Source organism: Ambystoma mexicanum, chromosome 10, assembly GCF_040938575.1.
Source record: "Ambystoma mexicanum isolate Mex_15411 chromosome 10, UKY_AmexF1_1, whole genome shotgun sequence".
NCBI classification, from domain to species: Eukaryota; Metazoa; Chordata; class Amphibia; order Caudata; family Ambystomatidae; genus Ambystoma; species Ambystoma mexicanum.
Window position 1 is genome coordinate 55,532,016 of NC_090932.1, and position 23,202 is coordinate 55,555,217.

At 45.3% G+C, this 23,202-nt stretch overlaps 1 protein-coding gene across 7 annotated transcripts in view; it reads right to left on the reverse strand.

Annotated features, from left to right (window-relative positions):
- Window positions 1-12,482: 12,482 nt before the first annotated feature.
- LOC138491139 (receptor-transporting protein 3-like) overlaps window positions 12,483-23,202 on the reverse strand; it is a 49,870-nt gene continuing 39,150 nt past the window's right edge. For 2 of the 7 annotated variants that reach the window (XR_011275963.1, XR_011275964.1), the window contains exons 2-4: window positions 14,607-14,718; window positions 14,356-14,485; window positions 13,689-14,029 (exon numbers count right to left, since the gene is read on the reverse strand). Coding sequence is in view for 2 of the 7 variants with exons in the window: in XM_069617483.1 (XP_069473584.1) it covers window positions 12,703-13,489 (787 nt within the window). In the remaining 5 variants the exon portion in view is untranslated. Of the gene's footprint in view, window positions 13,490-13,688; window positions 14,030-14,355; window positions 14,486-14,606; window positions 14,719-23,202 lie in introns of those variants that run through there. The other 5 variants (XM_069617483.1, XM_069617482.1, XR_011275966.1 and 2 more) reach the window with 4 other exon arrangements.

Genomic DNA, 23,202 nt, shown 5'->3' on the forward strand with positions numbered 1-23,202 from the left:
ATGATATGATATGGTATTTGTAACGCGCCTATACACAGGTGTTTCAAGGCGCGACGAGGCAGGGAGGGGAGGGACAAGGGGAGACAGACAACGATCCTACTAGGCCAGGTGTCATTCAGATCGCGCAAGTGCAGGGGTGGGGGAGGGGGAAAAGTGCAAGGGGAAGGGGAGGGGGGGAAGTACAGTACAAGGTAAGTGGCGTAAAGTAATAAATAAATAAATAGGGCCAGCTGGTGGCAAGTGCGAGGTAAGTGCAGAGCAAGTGCTGGGGAAGGGGGGGCTGTAGGGATACAGAGACAGTCCCGCAGTGCAAAGGGGTTCCAGGGCATCAGTGCAAGTGGAGAGTGGCTGGGCCCAGGACCGAGGCCGTTTAGAGTGGTCCAGTTGCAGGATCAGTGCAGTTTCAGTGAACAATTAATTAGCTGTTCAGCAGGGGAGAGGGAGAGAGAAAGCAGAAGCAAAGAGGAAGGTTTTGAGGTGCTTCCGGAACCGGAGATGGTTCTCCTCAAGTTTCAGGGAGGCAGGAAGGCTGTTCCAGAGGGAGGCCCCTGCCGCGGAGAGAGATCTACCCCCAGCACGTTGCTTCGAGAAGCGGCTGACCCTGAGGGAGTTGGAGGCGGTTGAGCGAAGGGATCGGGAAGGAAGATATTTAGGAAGAGAGAGTTGAAGGTATTTAGGCCCCAGAAGGCCTTGTGGACAATGCAGAGGGTTTTGAACTTTATCCTCACAGCCACTGGGAGCCAGTGTAGAGATTTCAGTCCTGGAGAGATACGGTCCCTGGGCTTGAGGCCAAGGACAAGTCTCGCAGTTCTGTTCTGGATGAGTTGCAGAGGGCGGAGAGTGGAGGCAGGCAGGTTAAGATAGAGGCTGTTACAGTAGTCCAGCTTCGAGAGAACCAGGGCTCGGGAGACAGTGAGCTTCTGGGGGAAGGAGAGGAAGGGAAGAATACCTCTGAGGAGGTGCAGCTGGTAGTGTGACCTCTTGGCGACGTCAGAAATATGAGGAGAGAAGGAGAGTGTGGAGTCGAAGATGACCCCAGGGTTTTTTGCCTTGCCGGTAGGAGCAGGGAGGGGGCCAAGGGAGGCAGGCCAGAGAGCTGCAGGGAAGGAGGGAGTGGGAGTACCGATGAGTAGAATCTCAGTCTTACTGGCATTAAGGCAGAGGTCATTGGCGGCACACCATTCTTGGATAGCAGACAGACAGTCAGAGATGAGGGAAGGAGAGGGGGAGGCTGAGGGTAGCCTGAAAATGAGCTGGGTATCGTCCGCATAGCACTGGAAATTAGGGCAGAGAGCGGCGATGCAGTGGGCAAGGAGTGCCAGATACTGGTTGAACAGCCAGGGAGAGAGATTAGATCCCTGGGGGACACCACAGGTGGAGAAAAAGATGTCGGAGAGGAAGGACCCCAGTTGGACCTGGGAGGGTCGATTTGTAAGGAAAGAGGTCAGCCACGCCAGAGCCTGACCAGTGATACCCAGGTTTTCCCGGAGACGGTTGAGCAGGATGGCATGGTTGACAGTGTCAAAGGCAGAGGAGAGATCGAGCAGAATGAGAACACACGGAGTGTTGGAATCGAGGTTCAAGAGCAGGTCTTCACGGATGTTCAGGAGAGCAGTTTCCGTGCTTCTGGCAGCTCTGAAGCCAGATTGATGGTCATGAAGACTACCAACAGATTCAGGATGGAGGTTAAGCTGGGAGATGGCCAGTTTCTCCAGGAGCTTGCCCAGGAAGGGAGTGATGGAGATAGGGCGATAGTTAGCCGGGCAGGAGGGGTCGGAGGAGGGTTTCTTGAGAAGAGGGTGCACAAGGGAGTGCTTGAGGGGGGAAGGGAAGACTCCAGAGGCGAAGGAGTGGTTGCAGAAGTCAGCCAGGGCAGGAGCCAGGGAGTCGATGTGGTCCTTGATAGTTTTGGAGGAACAGGGGTGAACCTGTTTAGACGAGACTTTCATTGATGGGACTTGTCTGGAAACCTCGTCAGCAGAGAAAGGTGGAAAGGCAGAGAAAGAGGGAGGAGGGGTGACCGCAGAAGGGCCAGAGGAAGGGCCGGGTAGGGAGGGAGGGAGGTGAAAGGAGGAGAGCGAGGACAGGATGTCCTGAGTTTTAGAGATGAAGTGAGAGGCCAGTGCAGTGCAGAGGGCCTGGGAGGGGACAGGAGAGGTAGAGACTGCAATAGGGTTGGCCAGCTCCTTGCAGATTTTAAAGAGTTCGGCGGAGTTGTTTGATGCCGCAGAGATGCGGGCTTGGATAAGGGCTCTCTTCTTGGTGAGAACGGAGAGCCGGTACTGCCTTTGGAGCAGGCGGCAGGCCAGTTTGTCAGAGGATGAACATGAAGCACGCCATTTCCTCTCTGCAACCCTGCACTTGCGTTTTAGGGTGGCGAGATCCGAGTCATACCAGGAGTTACATTTGGCTTTGGGCTTCAGGCGTATTCTCATGACGGGGGCAAGGATATCAAGAGTAACAGATATAGCAAAGTGGAGCATGGAGAGGGCTGTGTCAGGGTGGGAGTCAGCCGAAGGGGCAGGGGGGGGCGAGAAGGTAGCAGCGAAAGCCTCAACTGACACACGTTTCATGGGTCGGATGACCGAGAAGGTGGGTGGCAGTGAAGAGGGTGGCTTTGCCTGTGGGGTAGGCAGGGTGAGGTGGGAGGATAGGAGAAAGTGATCACTCCAGGAGAGAGGAGTGGAGAGAGGGACGGAGAGGGGAAGGTCAGAAGAGATCAGAGCATCAAGAGTGTGCCCAGCAGAGTGAGTAGGCCCAGATGGGAGAATAGAGAGTGAGAGAGAGTCGCAGAGGTCACGAAAGAGACCAGTGGGGGGACTGGAGGCATCAAGGTGGATGTTAAAGTCGCCAAGAAAGAGGAGTTGAGTGGTTGAGGACAGGAGTGCGGAGGAGAGGTCAGCCCACTCAGAGAGGAAGGAGGAAATTTGACCAGGTGGCCGATAGATAGTAGCCACGGTAAGGGAATGGCTAGGAGAGAGAGAGAGTCGGCAGACAAGACATTCAAAAGAGGAGTAGGTCTGCGTAGGAGTGACAGTGGCAGGAATCCACTCAGGGAAGATAAGGGCAACACCCCCCCCTGCACGGTTGGGCCTGGGCATGGAGAGGATCTTGTAACCGTCAGGTAGGAGTGTGTCAAAGCAGGTGGCAGAGCTGGCTGTGAACCATGTCTCAGTGAGACAAAGGACGTCGAGGTCCAGTTCCTCAAGAAGGTGACAGATATTGGAGGAGTGCTTGATGGCAGAGCGAGTGTTTAGTGTGGCAATGTGGAGAAGGCTACCATCCTTGAAGAACTTCCGGGGAGGGGTACAGATCAGAGGTACGCCCTGCGGAGGTATTAAAGAAGGAGGTGAAGAAGGAGCACGAGAGGGGGCAGGGAGGGAGGGTAGAGGCAAGGTAGCCAAGGATAGAGGAGGGGGGACAGCAGGAGAGGAGAGGAAGTTGATGAGGTGTGGGAAGCGTCTATCGAAGAGGTGAAGGTTGGCCTGAGGGCCTTGGACCAAGACGGTCCCATTAGCGTAGACATTAATGATGGCCTTAGAGGAGCGGAAGGGGGCCAAGAGGACATCCCAACGGGTGCCACCATTAATGGGAGAGGAGGAGAAAGGAGAGAGCACAGAGACCATATGAAGGGTCCATAGGTCAGGCGAAGGCACAAAAAAGAGGATGTCAGTGAGAGTTTCCTTAGAGCAGGCATTAGTGTAGGTGTCAGCGATAGGGAGGCCTGGGTTGGAGACCAGGATGTCCTTTTTAAACTTTTTCCTACCAGATTTAGTGAGGAGAGCAGGATAGTCAATGGAGAAGCAGTTAGAGAAGATAGGCGAGACGGAGAGCACCATGGAGTAGGAGGGAGGGAGGGGGGGGGAGACAGACGAAACGAGAGCATGCAGACAGGAAGTGAGCGGGAAAGCACAAGTGACCACAATTAGAGCAAACAAACAGTAATGCGTATTAGGTACCGGGCCACCTAAGTTTGAGAATCCTGCAAGGGGAGAAAAAGCACCCTAGTATACCACAGATCAGAGCAAACAGTAATGCGTATTAGGTACCGGGCCGCCTAAGTTTGAGAATCCTGCGAGGGGAGAAAAAGCACCCTAGTATACCACAAATCAGAGCAAACATAGAGCCCTATGGGGCAAAAATGGGAATGGGGAAGGGCAATGGGGGAAGGGGGAATTACCGCCCCGCCAACCTTGGAATGGGGCGGTAATTCCCCTTTCCACCAAGGCGGTGCCGGTATTTTACCGGCATGAACCATGGCGCTGATAGCGCCATGGTTCTCCGCCATCCGTGTAATGAGGCTGATAGTATTTTGAAGCTGATTCTGCAATTGATAGGAAGCCAGTGGGTCTCCCTCCTGATGTTGGAGATATGATCCGATTTCTTTATTCCTAGTGCTGCCCGTAATGCTTTGTTCTGCATAAATTGTAATGTATTCAGATTGGTGTTGGATGTTCCAAATAACAGGGCGTTGCAGTAATCTAATTTTGATAAAATCAGTGCTCTGGCCAAGGTGATGCAATTTGTAGGTGTGAGGAACTGGCGGCTTAATGCGATTAATTTGGATGTGTAAAATGAGGAGGACGATAGTGCCGAAATATGTTTAGCCCTGCTGATGTTGGCATCCAAATAAACTCCTAGGGTTTTGACTTTATTAAGTACTGGAATCAAAGTACCATCAATATTGATTGCCGAGTAATCTGAGTGAAGGGAGCCCACAATGAGAATCTCTGTCTTCTCACCGTTAAGGCAAAGGCTGTTCAAAGCCATCCAGTTCTGGATGACAGCATAGACTTTATTTATGCTCAATGTGTCCGTGTCATAGTTCCCAGAAATCGGAATGAGGATCTGGGTGTCATCTGCAAAGTTAGTGTAGATGACACCCATATCATCTAAAGCCGCGGAAAGGAGTTTTGTGGATGCATTGAGTAGTGTTAGTGAAAGGCATGAGCCTTGCGGTACCCCAATAGGATCGGCCGCATCTTTGCCAATGGAGACTCTGCACGTAAGCTCGGCTAGAAAGGATTTTACCCAAAGGGTAGCATTGTTAGAAAAACTGAAATCTTTGGCTAGTGTGGTAAATAATTTGTCATGATCTATAAGATCAAACGCTGCGGATACTTCTAACAGCAATAGTATACATAGTTTGCCTGAGTCTCTAATGGTGTCCATCTGGGATTTCAAGTCGATGAGAGCCATTTCCGTGCTATGGTTTGGCCTAAATCCAGATTGTCGAGCACCTAGGAGCTGGTTTTGTTCAATGTGTGTTTGAATAAGCTATTTTATCAATGATTTTAAGTAAAAATAGGACCGTGGTTATTGGTCGGTAACTGGTGGGTACAGAAGGGTCAAGGGTGTTTTTTTTTTTAGATGCAGGGTGACGCAAGCTTCTTTGATGCTGGCTGGGACTAAGTTGGTGCTGAATGAGGCGTTGACAAAACTGGTGATAATGGGGGTGAGAGTAGAAGCACAAGATTTGACTAGGTGAGCTGGAAAGTTGTCTCCTTTGCAATTTGAAGCTTTCAACTTGGCAATGGTACTATTCACTAGTTCTTGGGTCACTGGAGTGAAATGGAATAATGGGGTATTATATTATGATCATTGGAGATTGTGGGAGTGTTAAGAGAGGCATTTTTTTCGGCTAGTATTTTTCTTTTCGTAGTTATTTTCTTTTGCAGCAGCTGGATTTTGGATGCTAGTGCATCTTGGATAGTAGCGCACCATTCTTTACTGGTATTAGTTGGGGTGGATGCTGGGTTGGGGTTTTCCAGTGCTCTAAGGATGGAAAACAGTTCTTTAGAATCCGAGGAGGCGTTGCTAATGCAGAGGTTTTATGAGAGATGATTGCTGCTTTGTAGGCTTTGTTTGCAGCATTGAAGGCATTTGCCGTTTCTATGGTGAGTGATTTTTTGTGGAGGTGTTCAAGTGAGCGTTTAGTTCAGTGGTCGAAGTGTACGAAAAGAAGTAGTGGAGCTATGTTCCCTACTGGCCTGCACCCACTCCCCACAAACCCCATCACCACGCTCCCTCCCACACACAATACAAATCCCCATACACATGCACCTGCTGTTTAAGGGAATGTTCAGTGCAGGGCACTGAAAGTGCAAACACATGCACCTGCTGTTTAAGGGAATGTTCAGTGCAGTGCACTGAATGTGCAAACACATGCACCTGCTGTTTAAGGGAATGTTCAGTGCAGGGCACTGAAAGTGCAAACACATGCACCTGCTGTTTAAGGGAATGTTCAGTGCAGGGCACTGAAAGTGCAAACACATGCACCTGCTGTTTAAGGGAATGTTCAGTGCAGTGCACTGAAAGTGCAAGGTTACATTTTTTTCCTACACTTTTATTTTAAAACGAAATCATTCCAGAACTGTTTCTTTTTAAAATAAAAATATAGGAAAAGTAAAACAATTTTAAAAAGTATGGGAACACAGCTCCCCATGGCTCCCGCCCACTTTGACCACTGGTTTAGTTCGCCTTAGCGATACTAATTCGTCATTGAACCAGAAGGAAGCTTTTTTTTAATCAGTACATCGCGTTTTGAGTCTATCGTAGTGGTGAGACATTTGTGATAGATATCTGCCAGGAGGCATGGATTGTCACTTGTGACCGCGTTAGTTGTAAGGGCTTTACTTAAGATTAGGTTTAGGTTCTCAGCTGTGAGTTTACGGCTGTTTCTCGTTTCATATGTGTCCAAATATTGCTTAGACCCAAAATGGTGGTCTCACGAGACAATGTAAACCATCGCCAGGCGCCGTACAAGGAAATCACCTTAGGGACTATGCATGATCTGGTGCAGCTGTGCTGTTTGTATTACTTAGCTTTGGTTCTTATATTTTTGAAGGATGTTTACTATTTGAGAGACTTTTGAAATCGAATATTCAACATTATCACAATCCTGCTTTTTTTACTACGTTAACTGTTTGGTGGCTCTTTAGTGTAATCTATATGTCAAAACTATTTAACTGGATTACAGATAGAAGTGAGATGAGATGTGAAGCGGAACACACAATTTATGGGTGTAGTTTGGCTTTTTACCCACCCATTGACCACCCATGAACATGCAAATCCCTATGGCCATTTTCCACTTTGCCCTGGCCCCCACCCAAAATACACCCTCCTTGCATCTCTTCTGGCTAAATCTAACACATATTAACATCAAACTGTGTGCTTCGTCAGGCCTGTCAGTGTTATTTCTAAGAAATGTCTTGAGACTTAATTGCTTAATTGCAGCCGTGTATTAGCTCATAATGTAATTAAAATGACATAACCAAGTGTTCCTTCATCCGCTTTTTTTATAACCAATAAGTGTATCCTCTATTAAAAACAAGCATTTACAAAGCCAACAGTTTTGGCTCATGTACAGGTGTTAGATTGCCATTTGTCAGGCACTGTCATCCCATGTCCTGTGTTACCACCCTATTCCAGTGGTTACAATGCTTTGGCGATTCCTACCCGAAAGGGGAAACTGTTGGCTTTGCCAATGCGTGTTTATTGTTGTCACGTCTGATCTTCACCACTCATAGTGGTTTCACAGACTGAGATATGTACGTATCATAAATACCATACCATTGCCCAGAATGTCATACGCCTGACCCACTGTTTGCAAGTATTCTTGTCATCATTTGCTGTTACATTTGTAAATATTTGGGATTTGTTTTCTCTCATCCTATTTAGCACTGACCAATAATTGAACAGCATGCTCGGTTGTCATACTTGATTGATTTAGTATATACTTTGGCAATCAAGGCCTCTTTGAAGAGCTGGGCTTCATTATGCGCTGGCAGTTAGTAAACAAGTGGAGTTCATTCCATTACTGACACTGTTTTTGGCATTAACAGAATTACCGCCATTTTTGCTGCACTGCCGAATTCTGGGTTAGACCTGGAAGTAGAGGCTGTACCGCCAGCATGGTGCTACAGGCGAATCCTCCACTTGAAAGCCAAAAATCCACAGACTTAAAATGTGTGATACATCTGCCACAATTCCACAAGAGAGCCCGTGGACTCCAGAAATGGGGGTTTAAACTGCCATACCCGGTACACCCCTTTTTGGTGCAGCCGTTTTGCCGCGGGCTGATTCGGCGCGCCCATTTTGACGCGGCAGCCACGTCTAAACTCCCTCACGCCAAATACTTCCACTATAAGTTGGCATGGCGGGTAACTCTGCTCTCCAGCATATGAGCCTGCTGGCAGTAGAGTGGGGCTGGCTTCAGAAAGCTCCTCCTGGCAAACATGTGCCCACCAGGGACAGCTGCTCTATCTGAGCCCTGAGTCGGGGGGAGACCCGCAGAGTCTCACAGGTCTGCTGAGGCCACAGGGCAAAGGTCCAAGAAGCCACGTGTGGGGTTGTGCGGGAATCACTGATCCCAGCACTCCCAGTGATAACATTACTGGCCATGCAACTAGGACACCTCGCTTGCAATCCCGGCTCTCGCGCAGGACCTCAACATGTGTGATCCCCGCACAATCCGTGTATCTCCATGCACTGGCCACTACCCAAAACCCCAAAAAAGGGTCCGCTGTAAAAAGATCAAATGTCCATTGCTACATTCTATCCGGTCCCAAACCGCCTGAACAAGGTTCTCGATCGGCCATGTACCGCCCAGCTCTCAGGGGGCTTGAGAAAAGCCAGGACGGGAGGCATTATGGGCGACATTCCATTCTAAAGCCACGCGGGACCCAGGGAGAAGAAAGTGCAGCTTAGCTTCTGTTTGGAAAATAAGAGAGCAAGAAACGGCTGGAGGCCAGATTTCCTAGTCTCTTCCTTGGGAGCCTAGGAGTAAGTTAATGAATAGTCTGAGATTGGAGGGGGTCAGGGAGAGGCAGAGGGTTCGCCAGTGTCACTAGAAGCACTCCATGGAAAGCAGTGCCTGCAATGGCCACCCACAGGTCTGAATAATAAGTTCCAGTTATCCCTTGCGCCCAAAGATCCCGGCGGCGAAACGTTCCCGCGTCGAAGTGGGCGCTGGCAAACTGGGCGCACCTTGTTGTCTCCTGCGCCAAAGTCGTTGCGGCGGATCGGCACGCGGCAAAGTGGCAGTGCCAATATGTCCTGCTCTGGCCATACCATCACTCATAATCCTGTAGTAAACCCACGGGACCGAGGGCAGGGATATCATTTAGGGATCACCAGGGGTCTCAACTGCGACCCCTGAGGTCTTCCCTTGCCACCCCTTAAAAAAAAAAAATAATAAGAACAGGAATGCCACAAGTCTAACACTTTCAGCACTGACCCTACATAAGAAAGAATAGGAATACCAAATAATGTGTCTTTCTGGAATTCTATACAATAATTGCTAGGCTCATTAAAGGTTTATTTCAGGCACACTTCAGGGGGTGAGTCACTGATTTAGTCTGTTCTTAAACGTCTCAACTCAGCTTTTATTCCTTCTGAGGTCGATAAATGAGTACCAACACAGGTTGGGTGATATTGGGTGTATATTTTTTCTATATAAAGCACTTAAGCGTAAGTGCTATATAATAACACATGAATATCATTTGGTCATGGACGTCTGCTTGCATTCACAGTAATTTGGTAATATGGGCCTATAAACACTGATCTTAACGATACATATGGCGATCCATTCTTGTATAAATGTATATCACATTATAGTGATATCGTAACCATATTTTTCGTAATGTACAATGCTATGTGATGCCACTTCCTGTTTTGTCAACGGGTGAAAGCTCATGTTCATTGCTTCACGCGATACCACTTCGGGGTGGGGTCAAATGACATCACTTCCTGTGATGTCATCAGGGGGTCAAGGGTCGTGTGATGTCACTTCCGCTACCCCTGGCATTTTGGTGAAATGACGTCCCTGACCGAGGGGTGGTAGCCGTAAGGCATTACCAATCGGTGGATTTACTGCCAAACTCTTGAGGTCCAAAATGTTCTTCAAGTGACTCCATTTTTCATGTAAATGGTGGTACTATTGACCTATTGTAAATGTTGATACACTTTATGAAACCAACATGTGCATATCTGGCTTTAACTGGAATTGGCGGGCATTGGGGGAGGTTTTGAGGGTGCACTCGCCATATCACGGCAGCACCTGGTTATGCCTGGCGGTAACTTACCTACTATCACTATACCTGGCAAGTGAAAAAAATGGTAGTGTCTGCAAATAACAGACACCACTTGGCATAGTATGACAGCACCAGGGAATGCAGGGCTGTACTTAGGATATAATGACTGTAGCTGGCATGTGAGAATATAACTGCCATAGGAGGGGCATTAAGTAGCCATATGAGGCTATACTGGCCCCCAGATACCCGGGTATGGGTGCACTATACAAACCTCAAAATAAATAAATAAATAAAGGCAGAGCCGTAGCTCAGCTGGGCATATTGCTGTCATTTCCACACCTCGGCCAGGTCCGATCCCCGGCAACAAGTGAGCCCCAAATCAGAATTTCAGTGAAGATTGGACTTGCGCCGAAGATTACATGATTGCGATGCCCGCAGAACGCTTTCACAATATTTACCGATGTCTGTAAATGACTGGATTCGCTTTGCAGAGAAAAGGGGCCAGATTCGCAAATAAGCGCCTACAATCAAAGTAGCATATTTATTTTACTATATTGTTTGCTTGTTAGGCGCTTATACAATAAGAAAATACTGCTTCACAGCGAATGAGCTTGCTTGATTTGAGTTACTTTTCGAACTGTGGCGGTCGCATTATCCTCAAAGGTGACCTGCACATTTCTTGGAGGCTGGCCAGAGTCTCACAATATGCACTAGTGACACTAATGTATGACAGGCCCCCATCACCATCTGGCGGGCAATTAAAGGCATCACTAGGAAGACACTCATGTGAGAGGCCCAGATCAGGGGAAGGAATTGAGGCAATCAGAGGGTCTGCAGGCAGATTTTGAGGCGGGTGGGGGGCTAGGGGCAAGCATGTGACTCCCAGTATCAGCACCACTTGGATGGATCACAGAGGCAACTATTCCAAACCCTGATCAAGTCATAGAAAACTTCAATAAAAACCCCTAACCTAAATTCATTTCAACTAAAGTGTTTCCCAAATGGAGTGAGCTGCTGAGGTCATAACCACTGATTCCGCCACATATAGGGTGCTCCAGAATTGATCTAGGCCTATATGGTCAATATGCTTTATCTTGGCGCTATAGCCCTTAACGTAGCATGCAAAAAGGGCCGGTCAACTCATTAAAAAGGTGGCGACTTGATTCCACTGCTTCCTTACCAAAACGGCAAATCCGCCTCTCAAGGAGTAGCTCACACCCAGCACCCCGATATTCTCCAGGAGGGAGAAGACTCAATCGAAGATATAGTATAAAACACTTAAGAGCAGGAGAGCAACGTGTTGTCAGATAAGATAGAGGGGTATTCAGCGTGAAGCCTTGGAAGGCAAAGTCTGTGTACCTTTTCTTGTCTGTCAAGTTTGCACTATTATTCATAATGTCCCATCCCCTAGACTTTCTTTTTATTAGCAATTCAGTACTAGGAGAGTGGGAGAGAGCCTCAGTGGATGGGTCAAGTACAGCAAGGAAACTAACAGCGGTCGAGCGTTACTCTAAAAGAAAATCATTGCTTGTACCCACCTAGTAGCCTGTCCCCATGAGTGCCATTACATCATTTTGGTACTCACGATAGAATCTCAGTTTCAAGTACAACAAGGTTCTCCAGACTAGCCATTGTGACTCCGAAAAGGCCGAGCCATACTCCGTTCGCAAAGCTTCAACAGGAACAGATTCTGGCAAATTAATAAACGAACGCAGAATTCGACCCTCCGCAGTCCCACGCCATTGTACATGTTTATGCTGTAATAGCGACAGGCCATTTAGCAGTCCTGGACAATGCTAACTTTATAAATCTACAACATCGCAGCAATGCTTTCCTTTCCTGGCTTTTTTATTGTTTCGTAGCTGCCCATTTTTTTTTCCAAACCTTCGGGATCATGACTTCCCCAGAATAGGTGTTTGAGGGTTCGGCACAAATTGAAAAGCCCAGGTAGGTGTAGTCCTTTGTTGTTTGGATTACAGAATCATGAGCCTTCCAGCTAAATGGCTGTTTCCCTTTATTTATGTTTGAGTCACCCAAGCACATTACATTGGTTTTGGAAATATTTATAATCATAAAGTTCTTTTGTGCATAGGCGAGAAGGGCTGCGATACATTGTTGGAGGCCTATCAGTGTTTGTATCCAATAACAAGGGAACATCCGCATAGGCCATCCAAGAGACCTGCCTTCCATTCATTTTCGGGGGAACCTTTCGAACTAGCTCAAGGTAAGCCTCCAGGTCCGCCACATTGCAATTACTCAGCAGGGCCATTCAGAATAAGCGAGGCACGGTGTGTGCTGGCTTGCAGCCTCTAAATGCACATCGCACATCGTATTTCACCAATTCATCCAGCAAGAAACAGTAAAAAGACCGTTTATATAAATATTTTTCCTCTGAGTGTGAGAGATGGTAGATTACTTCACAAAAGCAGATGACACACGCACAGGATGTGATATTTGAAATTCAAAATCTAAATTTATTTTCTGTAGTTTGGGAAAAATGTAAAGGATTGCTATCTCTGGAATGGAGGTTATCTTTATCCTTTAACACCTATCAGCATGTCTCTAAGTAACTAAGTATTTTGAAAACTGATTGAGGGGTGCCACATTGCCAGGTTTACACCCCTTATTTCACCAAAAACTAATCCAAAATGCCAAGTGCTCTACAGATTCAGAGCAAGACGCATTGGCAACAGATCTCCTCCACTTGAGCTGATCGGTAGCTTGGGTGATTTGCTCCTCTAATCGCGTATTTTGGCTCGTCTCTCAGTCGACGCTCATGAGGTATCCCGGTATGCAGGTCTGCATCTCTCAGATGAGGATACCCCCGTTCCATCAAGTCATCCCATTGGTCATAGGAAGTTATTCTTCTGGGCACACTTGGAGCAGTTTGCACGGCTGGTGCAGATCGTATATTTGGTGCAATTCGTACATCTGTTGCAGTTCGTACCCTTGGTGTAGTTCGTACACTTTGAGCAGTTCGTACAGCTGGTGTAGTTTGCACAGTTGGTGCAGTTCGCACGGCTGGTGCAGTTCGTATGACTGGCGCAGTTCGTACGGCTGGTACAGTTGATGCCATTTGTATAATTGGTGCAGTGTCCTTCTTGGCTGAAGGACTCTGGTCACAGAGCCCCAGGCGGCAAGCCTCGCAGTGCATACTGTCGTGGGGCCCTCCTGTCCGCCCACTAGTGAGGAAGGCGGGCACCGGTCTATCGGACACATCCTCTCTGTAGCATACCTTGCGTATTCTTGTGACCAACTGCTCCAGGGTCACATCTATGTTCTCAATGAGGAACTGAGGCTCCTCCAGTCTAGCCCCTTGACACTTCTTGCATTCCTGCTTGAAGATCCTCATAGTCACCCGGCCCTCTTGGACTCGTCTGCTGGCTTGCTTGATGTGGAATATTATACGCACTTTCGATGACTCCCACCTGCGGCCGCAGACTGAGCACCGGAAGCTAGAGAGAGAGACAATTCAAGTACAATTAACATAAGATATAGGCCCTGGAAGGCATATAATTGAGAAAAAATGAAAAACAGATTGACTACCCCTCTCTTTTAGTCTTATATGGATCTTAAGTGAGAGTTAAAGGCCTCCTAACTGTGTCGTTGGTTAGGAAGTCGCCGGTAGAGAAAAATTGCACTGAACGCTGCAACTTGTAACAAAAGTTCTATCTCTTTAATGATTATAAAACATCTTAAAAAACATTTCTAAATTGATACTCAATCATATCACTCATTCTACATTCATCTCATCTAACAGGGGAGTTCTAAAGTGAATATAAATCTATGTTGGCATAACATTTCAGTCTGAGTATGCATTTTTGACATGAGAAAAAAACATTGGATTTTCCTTGCACAGTCGACATATGTTTCGGCCCCTTATAATATACCACTTTTGTCAGCAGTGGTCACTAGAATAAGTAGAAGGCCATCTTCAGGACACCAATTGCTTTGTGGTTGATCAATCTTGTTCCCCTTTTAGTACGCACACACATCTGCAAAAAAATACATACATAAGTGTACGTGTATTAATCTCATATAAAACTCTACTATAAAACATTTGTTTAAAAAAGACAGAACAAATTGTGTATCTCAACTTTAACTGAATTTAAGAGCGATGGCTAGTTTTATGTTATTCTAAACCTGCCTTCACCCCACTAAGTCCATGTTATACAGTTTAGACTATTGAGAATGATCAGACATTGGGTGTCACTAACTGTGAAGCTACCCTAGACTCAGGTTTTCGTAACAGATGGGAAACCCTATAATCTAACTTTTTTGAACATTTTTCAAAGTGACTACATATATTAAATGCACTTACATGTCCACATCTTGTAGTTGTGTGACTAGGATTCTTTCTTGAATGAACTGCGATTGTCTCGCTGTCTGGGCTTGTTATACTCAAACCTCCTCACCAAGGTAACTTGAGTTAACCTCTGCGGTGTTGGCACCTGCAGTTAATTAAAACACCTGTTTAGATATGGCACCTGTAGTTGATTCAAAACCACTGTTTAGATATAACGATGTTTATCTCATAACTCTTAGATGATAAGTGGAAAAATAATAACTTACAGTTTGGCATCAGCTGTTTGTGCGTGAAAGGTCATTAATGCCATTGTTGAATACTGCCAAGTTCCTTTTGATGGATTAGTATGAACCAAAAGGCCGTGAATGGGTTTATTTCCTGTGGCAATGGAAACGAAACATAGTGGGCCTGGGAGCACATAAATGCGTGATGTGCCAGTTAGAATAATGCTCATAAATTGGAGCTCTGTTCGAGCTGTGAAACACGCTATTTTGTCACGTTTCACTATTACTGTTTTAAGCCTCATTGTTAAAATACCACAGCGCTTCGGTTTTTCGCCGTTAGATTTAAATACACCATTAAACTATTTGCAATCTCGTCATGTTTTATTGAACCTTGTTCGCTTCTGCACTAGCCGAGATGCTGTGAACAACAGTCTTATAAAGGAAAGGACACCCCTGCTAGGTTATCTAAACCTTGTGTAACCTTTAAACTGATTACACACCCAGACTGTCTCTCCTCGTGCAAAGTCAAAAGACAAGAAACTAAACGATTAACGTTTTTATGCTGAAGTTTCTAAAGGCGCAAGCCTATTTTACCTTTTAGTCCGCAAAACTTGCGCTGGGAAGAGAACTTGTCTCCGGCAGCGGACAGCAAGACCAAAAGTGAAGCTAAGTCTTATTTAAATAAAGTCACGATTCAGGGTTGCCATCACGTGATAACCGGTGTATTACTGAAAGCCCTAAGGATGTTGGGACTGGTAGTTTAAAACGAAAAATGACCTGAATTCGTTTATTTTTGTTCTTTTATTACACTTGTGTGCGTTTTACGAAACTGGCTTTGCTTGAATGTGCCTTATTTTTAAAATGTACGCTAATGTGAGTTACGCGAACCCTTTTATGACTATCACTATATATAGCTATGGTGATACATCCTCAACCTCGGTGGCTAATTGGTCAGTTTTGTTTTCTACAATGGCACAGCAAAAAAGCACACTCTTAAATCGTGCTTGTTAATGATCTAAATTGTACTTGTTACCTGTTTCTGTTAGGTATCTCACCCTCAGCACTGTTGGTGCGGTGTGATGATACTGTGGAGTGCTATTTCCATATCTGTTAGTTCAAACGAACAGCATATCTACGCTCATTCTTAAAGAAGTGTGTTCCATTCTATGGCGATGTTGAGGCCATGTTTCACAGTGTCAAGGTTGTATATCCATTTCTGCTCACATCTGGTCAGATTGAGGTCCATGTTGCCGCCCCTGGGGGATGGTTGGATCACTTGGATCACACACCAAAGTAATTCTGTGTATTTGTGCTGTTTATGAATATAATGAGCCACCAGGGGTTTGTTGTCCATTTTATTTCGAATGCAGGATTTGTGTTCGCAGATTCTTTGGCGTATCTGTCGTTTGGTTTTACCTATATAAACTAAATCACATGGGCATTTAATGGCATATACCGCCCATTTGGTGAGGCAGTTAGTAAAAGTCTTCAACTGTATTGTGGTGTTACATAATAGAATACTTTTCATTGTCATAGTCTGTGCGCATACAGAACAATTGCCACAACGATGATGACCTACCACCGGTGGTAAGCCCCACAATTGGGTTTGGGTGGTGATTGCCCTTGAAAGTCTCGGGTATGTATGGACTAGAAAGTCTTTTATATTGCGTTGCCTTTTGAATGCAAAACGTGGCATTAAAGGATTAAAGTCTTCCGTTTTGATCATATGCCAGTGTCTTTTGATGATTTTCGTGAGATGGCTACTGATAGGGCTGTATGTACTTACACATGTTATTTTGTCTTCTTTATTCCGTTGAATCGGTTCTAGGCATGTAGTTCTATTCATGTGTAGTGCTCTTTTATATGCCTGATGAACAGTTTTTTTAGGATACCCTCTATCTTGTAGCCTTCTTTTTAAGGATTTTCCATGCTGTTTGTACATCTCTACTTGTGTACAGTTCCTGCGAACGCGCAGAAATTGCCCATATGGCAAGCCTTCTTTCAGGCCCAAGGGGTGAAAGCTGTGATAATTAAGCAACGTGTTTTTATCTGTCGGTTTTCTGTAGAGGCTAGTTGCTATGTCTCCTGTATTTGTTTTTTGTATTTGGAGGTCCAGAAATGGAATGGTATGTAGATCTGTATGAATGGTGAACTGTATGTTAGGGTTTTGAATATTCAACCATTTATGAAAAAGTGCCAAATTGTCTGGTGTATCTCTCCATATCATATAGACATCATCTATATATCGTAGCCATGTTATGATTGATTTGGAGAAAGGATTTGATGGATCAAAAATGGAATGTTGTTCCAGGTCGTCCATATATAAGTTAGCCAAATCTGGGGCAAAAGTTGCTCCCATGCTTGTGCCTTTAAGTTGGTTGTAGTACCGACCATTATATAGAAAGACATTTTCTGTGAGGGCTAGTCTCATGCATTCTAAAATAAATGCCGTAGGGACGCTATCAAGTGTTCTAGTGCGTCTGTCTAAATACTTCGCCATCACTCTTAAAGAGTCGTTTTGTGGGATACTTGTATACAGACTAACCACATCCAAGGTAACCAAGATGTCCAATGGATTTAAATGAAACATTTCTAATGTCTTGAGCATGCTGGTGGTGTCTTTTACATACAATGTCATTTGAGACAAAAAGGGTCTGAGAAACCAATCAGAATAAATAGAAAGGGGCTCAAGGATTGAATTAATGGCCGCTACGATTGGTCTACCCGGTGGTGTTTTATCATTTTTGTGAATTTTGGGTATGATATAGAAAGCCGGGGTGGCGGGATGTGTATTGACTAAAAAGTCTTTCTCCTCCGGATCTATCCAACCCTCTTCCATCGCATGTTTCATAAGACTAGCTATTTCTTGGAGCCTTGGTGTGGGGTCCTGTACCAGTTCCCTATATGAAGTATTGGCAAATAAAATAGGCAGACAGTAAAGGATAAAGAAAATGTAAAGTACAGTAATGCTGTTTGGCTGCATCAATAGCTGCAGAAATAGCCAGTCAGACCAATTATTGGAGTAATACTGTATCACTCTGATAGCAAATCAGAAAATCACTGTACTAACAGAGTAACAATCAGACAGTGAATCGGACCAATCAAAGGATTATCTTTGAGTCACTGTGATAGCGAATCAGACCAATAACTGGCGTGACACTGTATCACTGTGATAACAAATTGAATTATATCATGCCCAAAAGGAATTATACAGATGATATATGTAACCACGTACAAAATGCATGATATGTGTGCTCAGGTAAGTGGTGGTTATGGAATTTAGGTGTAGAGGAGCACTCCTTAATTCAATGAACCTTGATATAAACTCAAAATGCGTACTTATTAGAATTAAATACAAACTTAGGTGCTAAACAGAGTTTGATTCTGGGCTACAGAATCAGAATAAACAATGGTTTGAGAGATCACTTCAGCAAAAATGATCATACTCTGTGCACACTTTTAGGCATGGACATGCACAACACAACTTAATGCAATTTTTGATTTCACATTTTATTCTTAACCAAAAACAATCAACCTTGGCTGTCTGGGTAGTTTCTCTATTCAAATTTGTTAGTAATTCAAAAAATACCAATATTTCAACAAAAATGTTACATGCAGTCTCGTGTTTCAAACAATATTCAATAAACCAAACAATATATCCGTATTTTCAAAAAGATTTTTTCAAAACGAAAGTGTTTCTAATGTCCCTTTAACACTCTTTTTCTTGTTAATCTTTTCAATTTAAAGTCCATAGTTCTCAAATGAAATAAAGGGACTATTGATCAAATAGTCTCTTATCTTTCCGTTGATGCACAACGCGTTTTGGTCTCTCTCTTAGCCCTTCATCAGGTGCGTCCAGATTCTATACTTCAATCTGATGTATCTGCAAGTTAAATATATATTTCTATTTAGACCCTCAGTTCATGTTCCATATAGCTTCACAATTACTTTTGACCAAGTAGACCTATGTACCTGTAATACTGTGGATCTCTCCCATCTGTCAGTCTCTAATACTTGTAACTTTCATTCCAGTATCGTGTTATTCATCCTCTCTTGTGTTTATCTTGAGTATTACGCCTGATCTGTAAAGAATAAATATGACGTGGTTTGTTCTACATGAATTTTGAGTGTTTATGTGCGGGTTTGGTGCTGGGAACAGTCGCTACATCATAGCGCTGTGCCCCAGTCACCCAACCCTAATTCAGCGTTTTTTTTTTTCATGCTTGACTTTTATATGTTGTCCCCGTTGTCTCACCTGACTGTACGGACTGCTGTCGGCTATTTTCTTTGGCTTGCCGTACGTGCGAGCTCGTTGTGGTTAGCTCAGCACTGCCGCAAGCCTCTCGTGTTGATGTCTCGTGCCGTTCACGATTTTGATTTTTCTCCTTCACTTGGTCCGCGCTCTCCTGTCCCATTCACAGCATGAGTGTCTCCGTAAGGTGGCTCTGTCGTTGCCTTGATTGTATTACTTAGAAATCCCTGGATGGAGTCCCTTCTTGCTTTCTACCAGGCTGTCAACTGACTGGTTTTCCGTGATTACATGGCCACCATCTTGGAATAGTTTCGATAACTGTAGTTTGAGTTCCTGTGGTGTGATAGTTGCATCTAGATCGTCGCTACAGACGTCTAGGGATGTTGCTAAACATGATGTTTGTTGTTTTCAATGTTGCTTGGCTCATTGTAAAGCACCCAAAGATAATTTTTATTTATTTCATATTCATTTGTTTTGTACCAGCCCGATTTTTTACAAATACAATTTTACACGTGGGGAGCTGTTTAGATTCTAGCTATCCGATTGGTGTTTCTGAGTTCTTTTATAGAAAACAACTTAAATCCCAATCTGCGTTCATCCCATTAGGTTGCATTGAGTTCAATTGGCAAGCAGCCGGCAAGGAGAGTTTGAGAAACATCTCTCGAGTTCTACCTTAACTGAGGTCCCTCTTGCTTCTTCGCCCATTATCTTTCTGATCTTATCATAATCTCCCTAGCCTACTCTCATTCCTCCTCCAATAATGTGGTCCTGCCTATGGCCGAACAGGTCCACCAGAATCTGTCTATGAAACTGTTTACCTCCTTCTCCTCACTCCTGCGTTCACCACTTCATGTTCCCACCATCTCCATGCTTCTATCACCTTCACTTCCAGATGTTTCCGGGTCCTTTTCCTCTCAACGCCATTACCTCCTCTTTACTGCTTTCACCTCCTGATGTTATCGCCTCCAAATTGCCACCTTATCGCCTTGGCATCATCCCCTCTGTGGTACGACCTACTCCTCCTTCCGCTACCACCTCCACCCGCTCTGTATCACCTTTCACACTTGATGTTTCCACCTCCACCGCCTCTGTATCACTTTTGCGCCATAAATGGCCACCTTCTTCTGCCGCCTTGGTCATACTAGCTCATCCTAGCTACCACCCTCTCCTCCTAATGGTGCCACCTCCCACCATATTCTTGATTTACCACTTCCTCCCTTAATCTTTTATCTCTCAGCATCTCCTTCTGCTCTTCACTACTATCCCCTCTCCAAGCTGCTCTGACTCTTCAGTCTCTACTTTCTCCAACTGTTTCCAGTCTCCAGCTACTGCTAAACCCGAGCCTCCTGCTCCTCCAACCTGCCGTTGCTGACTGGCAATCTAGTTTTTATGTTGCTCTCACTGGATTTTGTTCTTAGTAAGTGTCTGCACCTGTGTCTGGTAATTGTGGCAGGGTTGGGATTGCCTGCTGCTCCTGGGTGCTCCTAGCCTTAATTTCAGCCTATGGTCCTGGACCAAGCTGTAAACACGGTCCCAAAAATCCACACCAACCAAAATAAGGGAGCAAACAAAGGTGCACGAAGAAACCAGCTTTCTTGATACACTTGGCCAGTAGAAAGTCCAAAGATGATCTCAATTACTTTCTGGTAGCCCAGGGGTTATAAACTAAACACATTAGAACGTCATATTCATAAAACAAATTACAAGTTGGCATTGGGTGTTAAAATAAAGTCACATATACGTTATGTACTTTTCTCCTTTCAATTGGTCAATCATTATATTTAGTCCGCCCAGAGTCTCTCCCACTAAGCGAGACGTCATGTCCCGGACATCATCGGACCGTGCTCTGATTGGTTGGCACCACAACTTGCTGACAACGGTAAAATACTGGTGTCTCTTACTAATGTGGCCTTGGGTGTTACACGTATCCACAACAGCCCAATTAGCTTCTGGTGGGAAAGGAGTGAATGAAATGTTGTCCTGGCCAAAGAACTATCAAACTCACTCCCATTTCATCGTCCCACGCCGGGCCCCAACCGTCCAGACCGTTTGCTCAACCTTGGACAGCGCATCCCATACTCCTTCTGATACATACTGCTGCTTGCAGGTGTTTGATCTAATTGGGTCATGACGTGTGTAACTTATTCAGTGTAGTGTGAGGCCGGTGTATGAGACCTTTTAGCTTCAATTTATTCATCCTGTCAATGTGTTCTCTGGTCGTGCGTTGAACTGCTTTCACCATTTTGGGCACTCTGGATCTATTCTTCTAGTGTGTTATTGGCAATGTTACTGCGTGCACCTGGCAATTAAACTTCATATGTTTCTGACTGCTAACAGCAAAACTAACTACATTGTTGCTCATCTAAACTGGAAGCATGGGAAAGGACCATTCCTGCAGTTCCAATTATCGTGTACCAACAAAAATCCCATTAAGCGATTGTGAAGGCATCACGAAGCAAGACACAGACAACAGACTCAAAGTTCAAACAAAAGATATTTATTAACTTAAATGTCAGGATGGTGTAAAGCCTAACTTGCCATAAGCTAAGGTGGGATTTCCGTACAGGAACGAAACTAAGGAAAGTCTGAGTCAAAGAGTTCAACTCAAAATCCTGTCTTTGCCCAAAACCTATAGTTGCCCACACAACTAAAGCTAAACAATGCGTGGGGATATCAATCATAAAAAAAATAGTGATCAACACAAGGTTCTGAGCTTCTTACAGCTCTTAGCTTTCTCTTCAGCTTTCCTTCCCAAGTTCAAGAAAGTTCCACAGAAGTCTCAAGATTACCTTTTGTCAATTCAAGGCGATACTGTTCCACGCAATCCTCAGGGTTCCCTTCCCCAAGTTCTATGCAACACAGATCACAAAAAAGAGGGGTCTTGAGGCTCTGTCCTCAAGACAGAATTTGCAGTTCATCAAATCTCAGGGTACCCTTCCCCAAGATTTCAATGTAGCAACTTGCATGGATTTCAATCTTTCAAAGTTCAACACAAAACTAGGTCAACTTGACCCTCCTTCTAATGTGCTTTCTCAGCTCACTCACAGTGCTCCTTCTTGGTTTATTTCAAAGTGGCTTTGACTTTCAGCATTTAGGGCTCATTGGTCTGGGTGTAGTTGTCAGACCACACAGTCCACCTATCACAGATCGCGCAACCAGGAACCCCCCACTTGTTTCCCTTTGTCGGCCTCTTGGTTCTGTGTGCACTTTCATACACTCTTGGTTTCTCCTGGGTAGCCTGTTGGCTTTGCCACCAGATGTTACACACTTCTTGTCAGTATTTGGCCTTTCCGCACTGTTTTCATTCATAAAAATTCACTTTGTGGTGGTCTTTCTCACGTCCCACCGTTCTATTGTATTTCTTTCACAGTTGCGCTCTTTTCAGTAAGTTGCTTATAAATGGGCACTTTCCTTTTTGGTGGTCAGCCGTCGTTAGCTTGGCCCATAACATTTTATTCACTGTTGTATGAATTAAGCTTACTTTAGCTCAGTTTCAAGGTTTTCATACAGTTCGATATATGTGATTCATATTTGTTTCAAAGTTTCACTCATTTCAGCATTCAATAAACATCAATATACATAGTTCAGCTTTGTTTTTTCAATAACGGTATTAGCCTTGGTTCAAAGCCTCGTTCAGTTCGGTATTCAATGAATACATGCTGCACTTAATTGCCTATGCATAGCCCACTAAGAGAGCATTGGGGCAGAGTGACTTTCCCCGACACTCACCGGTCCTGGCGTTCCTCTCTGGGGCTCTGCTTCTCCTCTTCTGCTTCTCTGGATGAAAGACCGGCCTCAGTGAGCCCTGCTCGCATTCCGAAGGCAGTCATCCACACGCTGGCGGCTCTGCTGCTCCGGCACAAACGCAGACAGTGTCCTTTCTTCTTCCTTCGTTGGTCGCAGCTTCAGCTGCTCTCTTTCTCTCCAACGCGGAGGCTCCCACCTGTGGCAGCTCAACAGCCCGACTTGCCCTTGCTTCCATGGGGTCTCTGGGACACCAACCAGTGTCCTGGCTTCCTCTCAGGTCCCACCACGTCTGCCTCGTCACGACACGGGACCCGTGCTGGTTTCTGCCACACAGGCCTCCCTGTTGCTCTGTCTGCTGCACTTTTGGTCTCCCTTTATACACCTGCAACCCTTTGACAGGTCGCAGGTGTGGACTTTCAATTAGGTTTGCTGACTGTCATTAAAGGTTCATGCCTGGCCTTGCAAGTACTCTGCAGGCATCTTCTTCATCCCAGTACCAAAGTGGTGAAATTAGGTTTTAGTGTTCATTACTCTTAGTCGCCTCTTCCTCGTCTCAGTACTATCAAAGGGACAAAGTGGTTAAATGAGGGGAGAGGTCCTACAATAGCCCATAAAGGTTGGGGAAGGGTTAGGCTGATC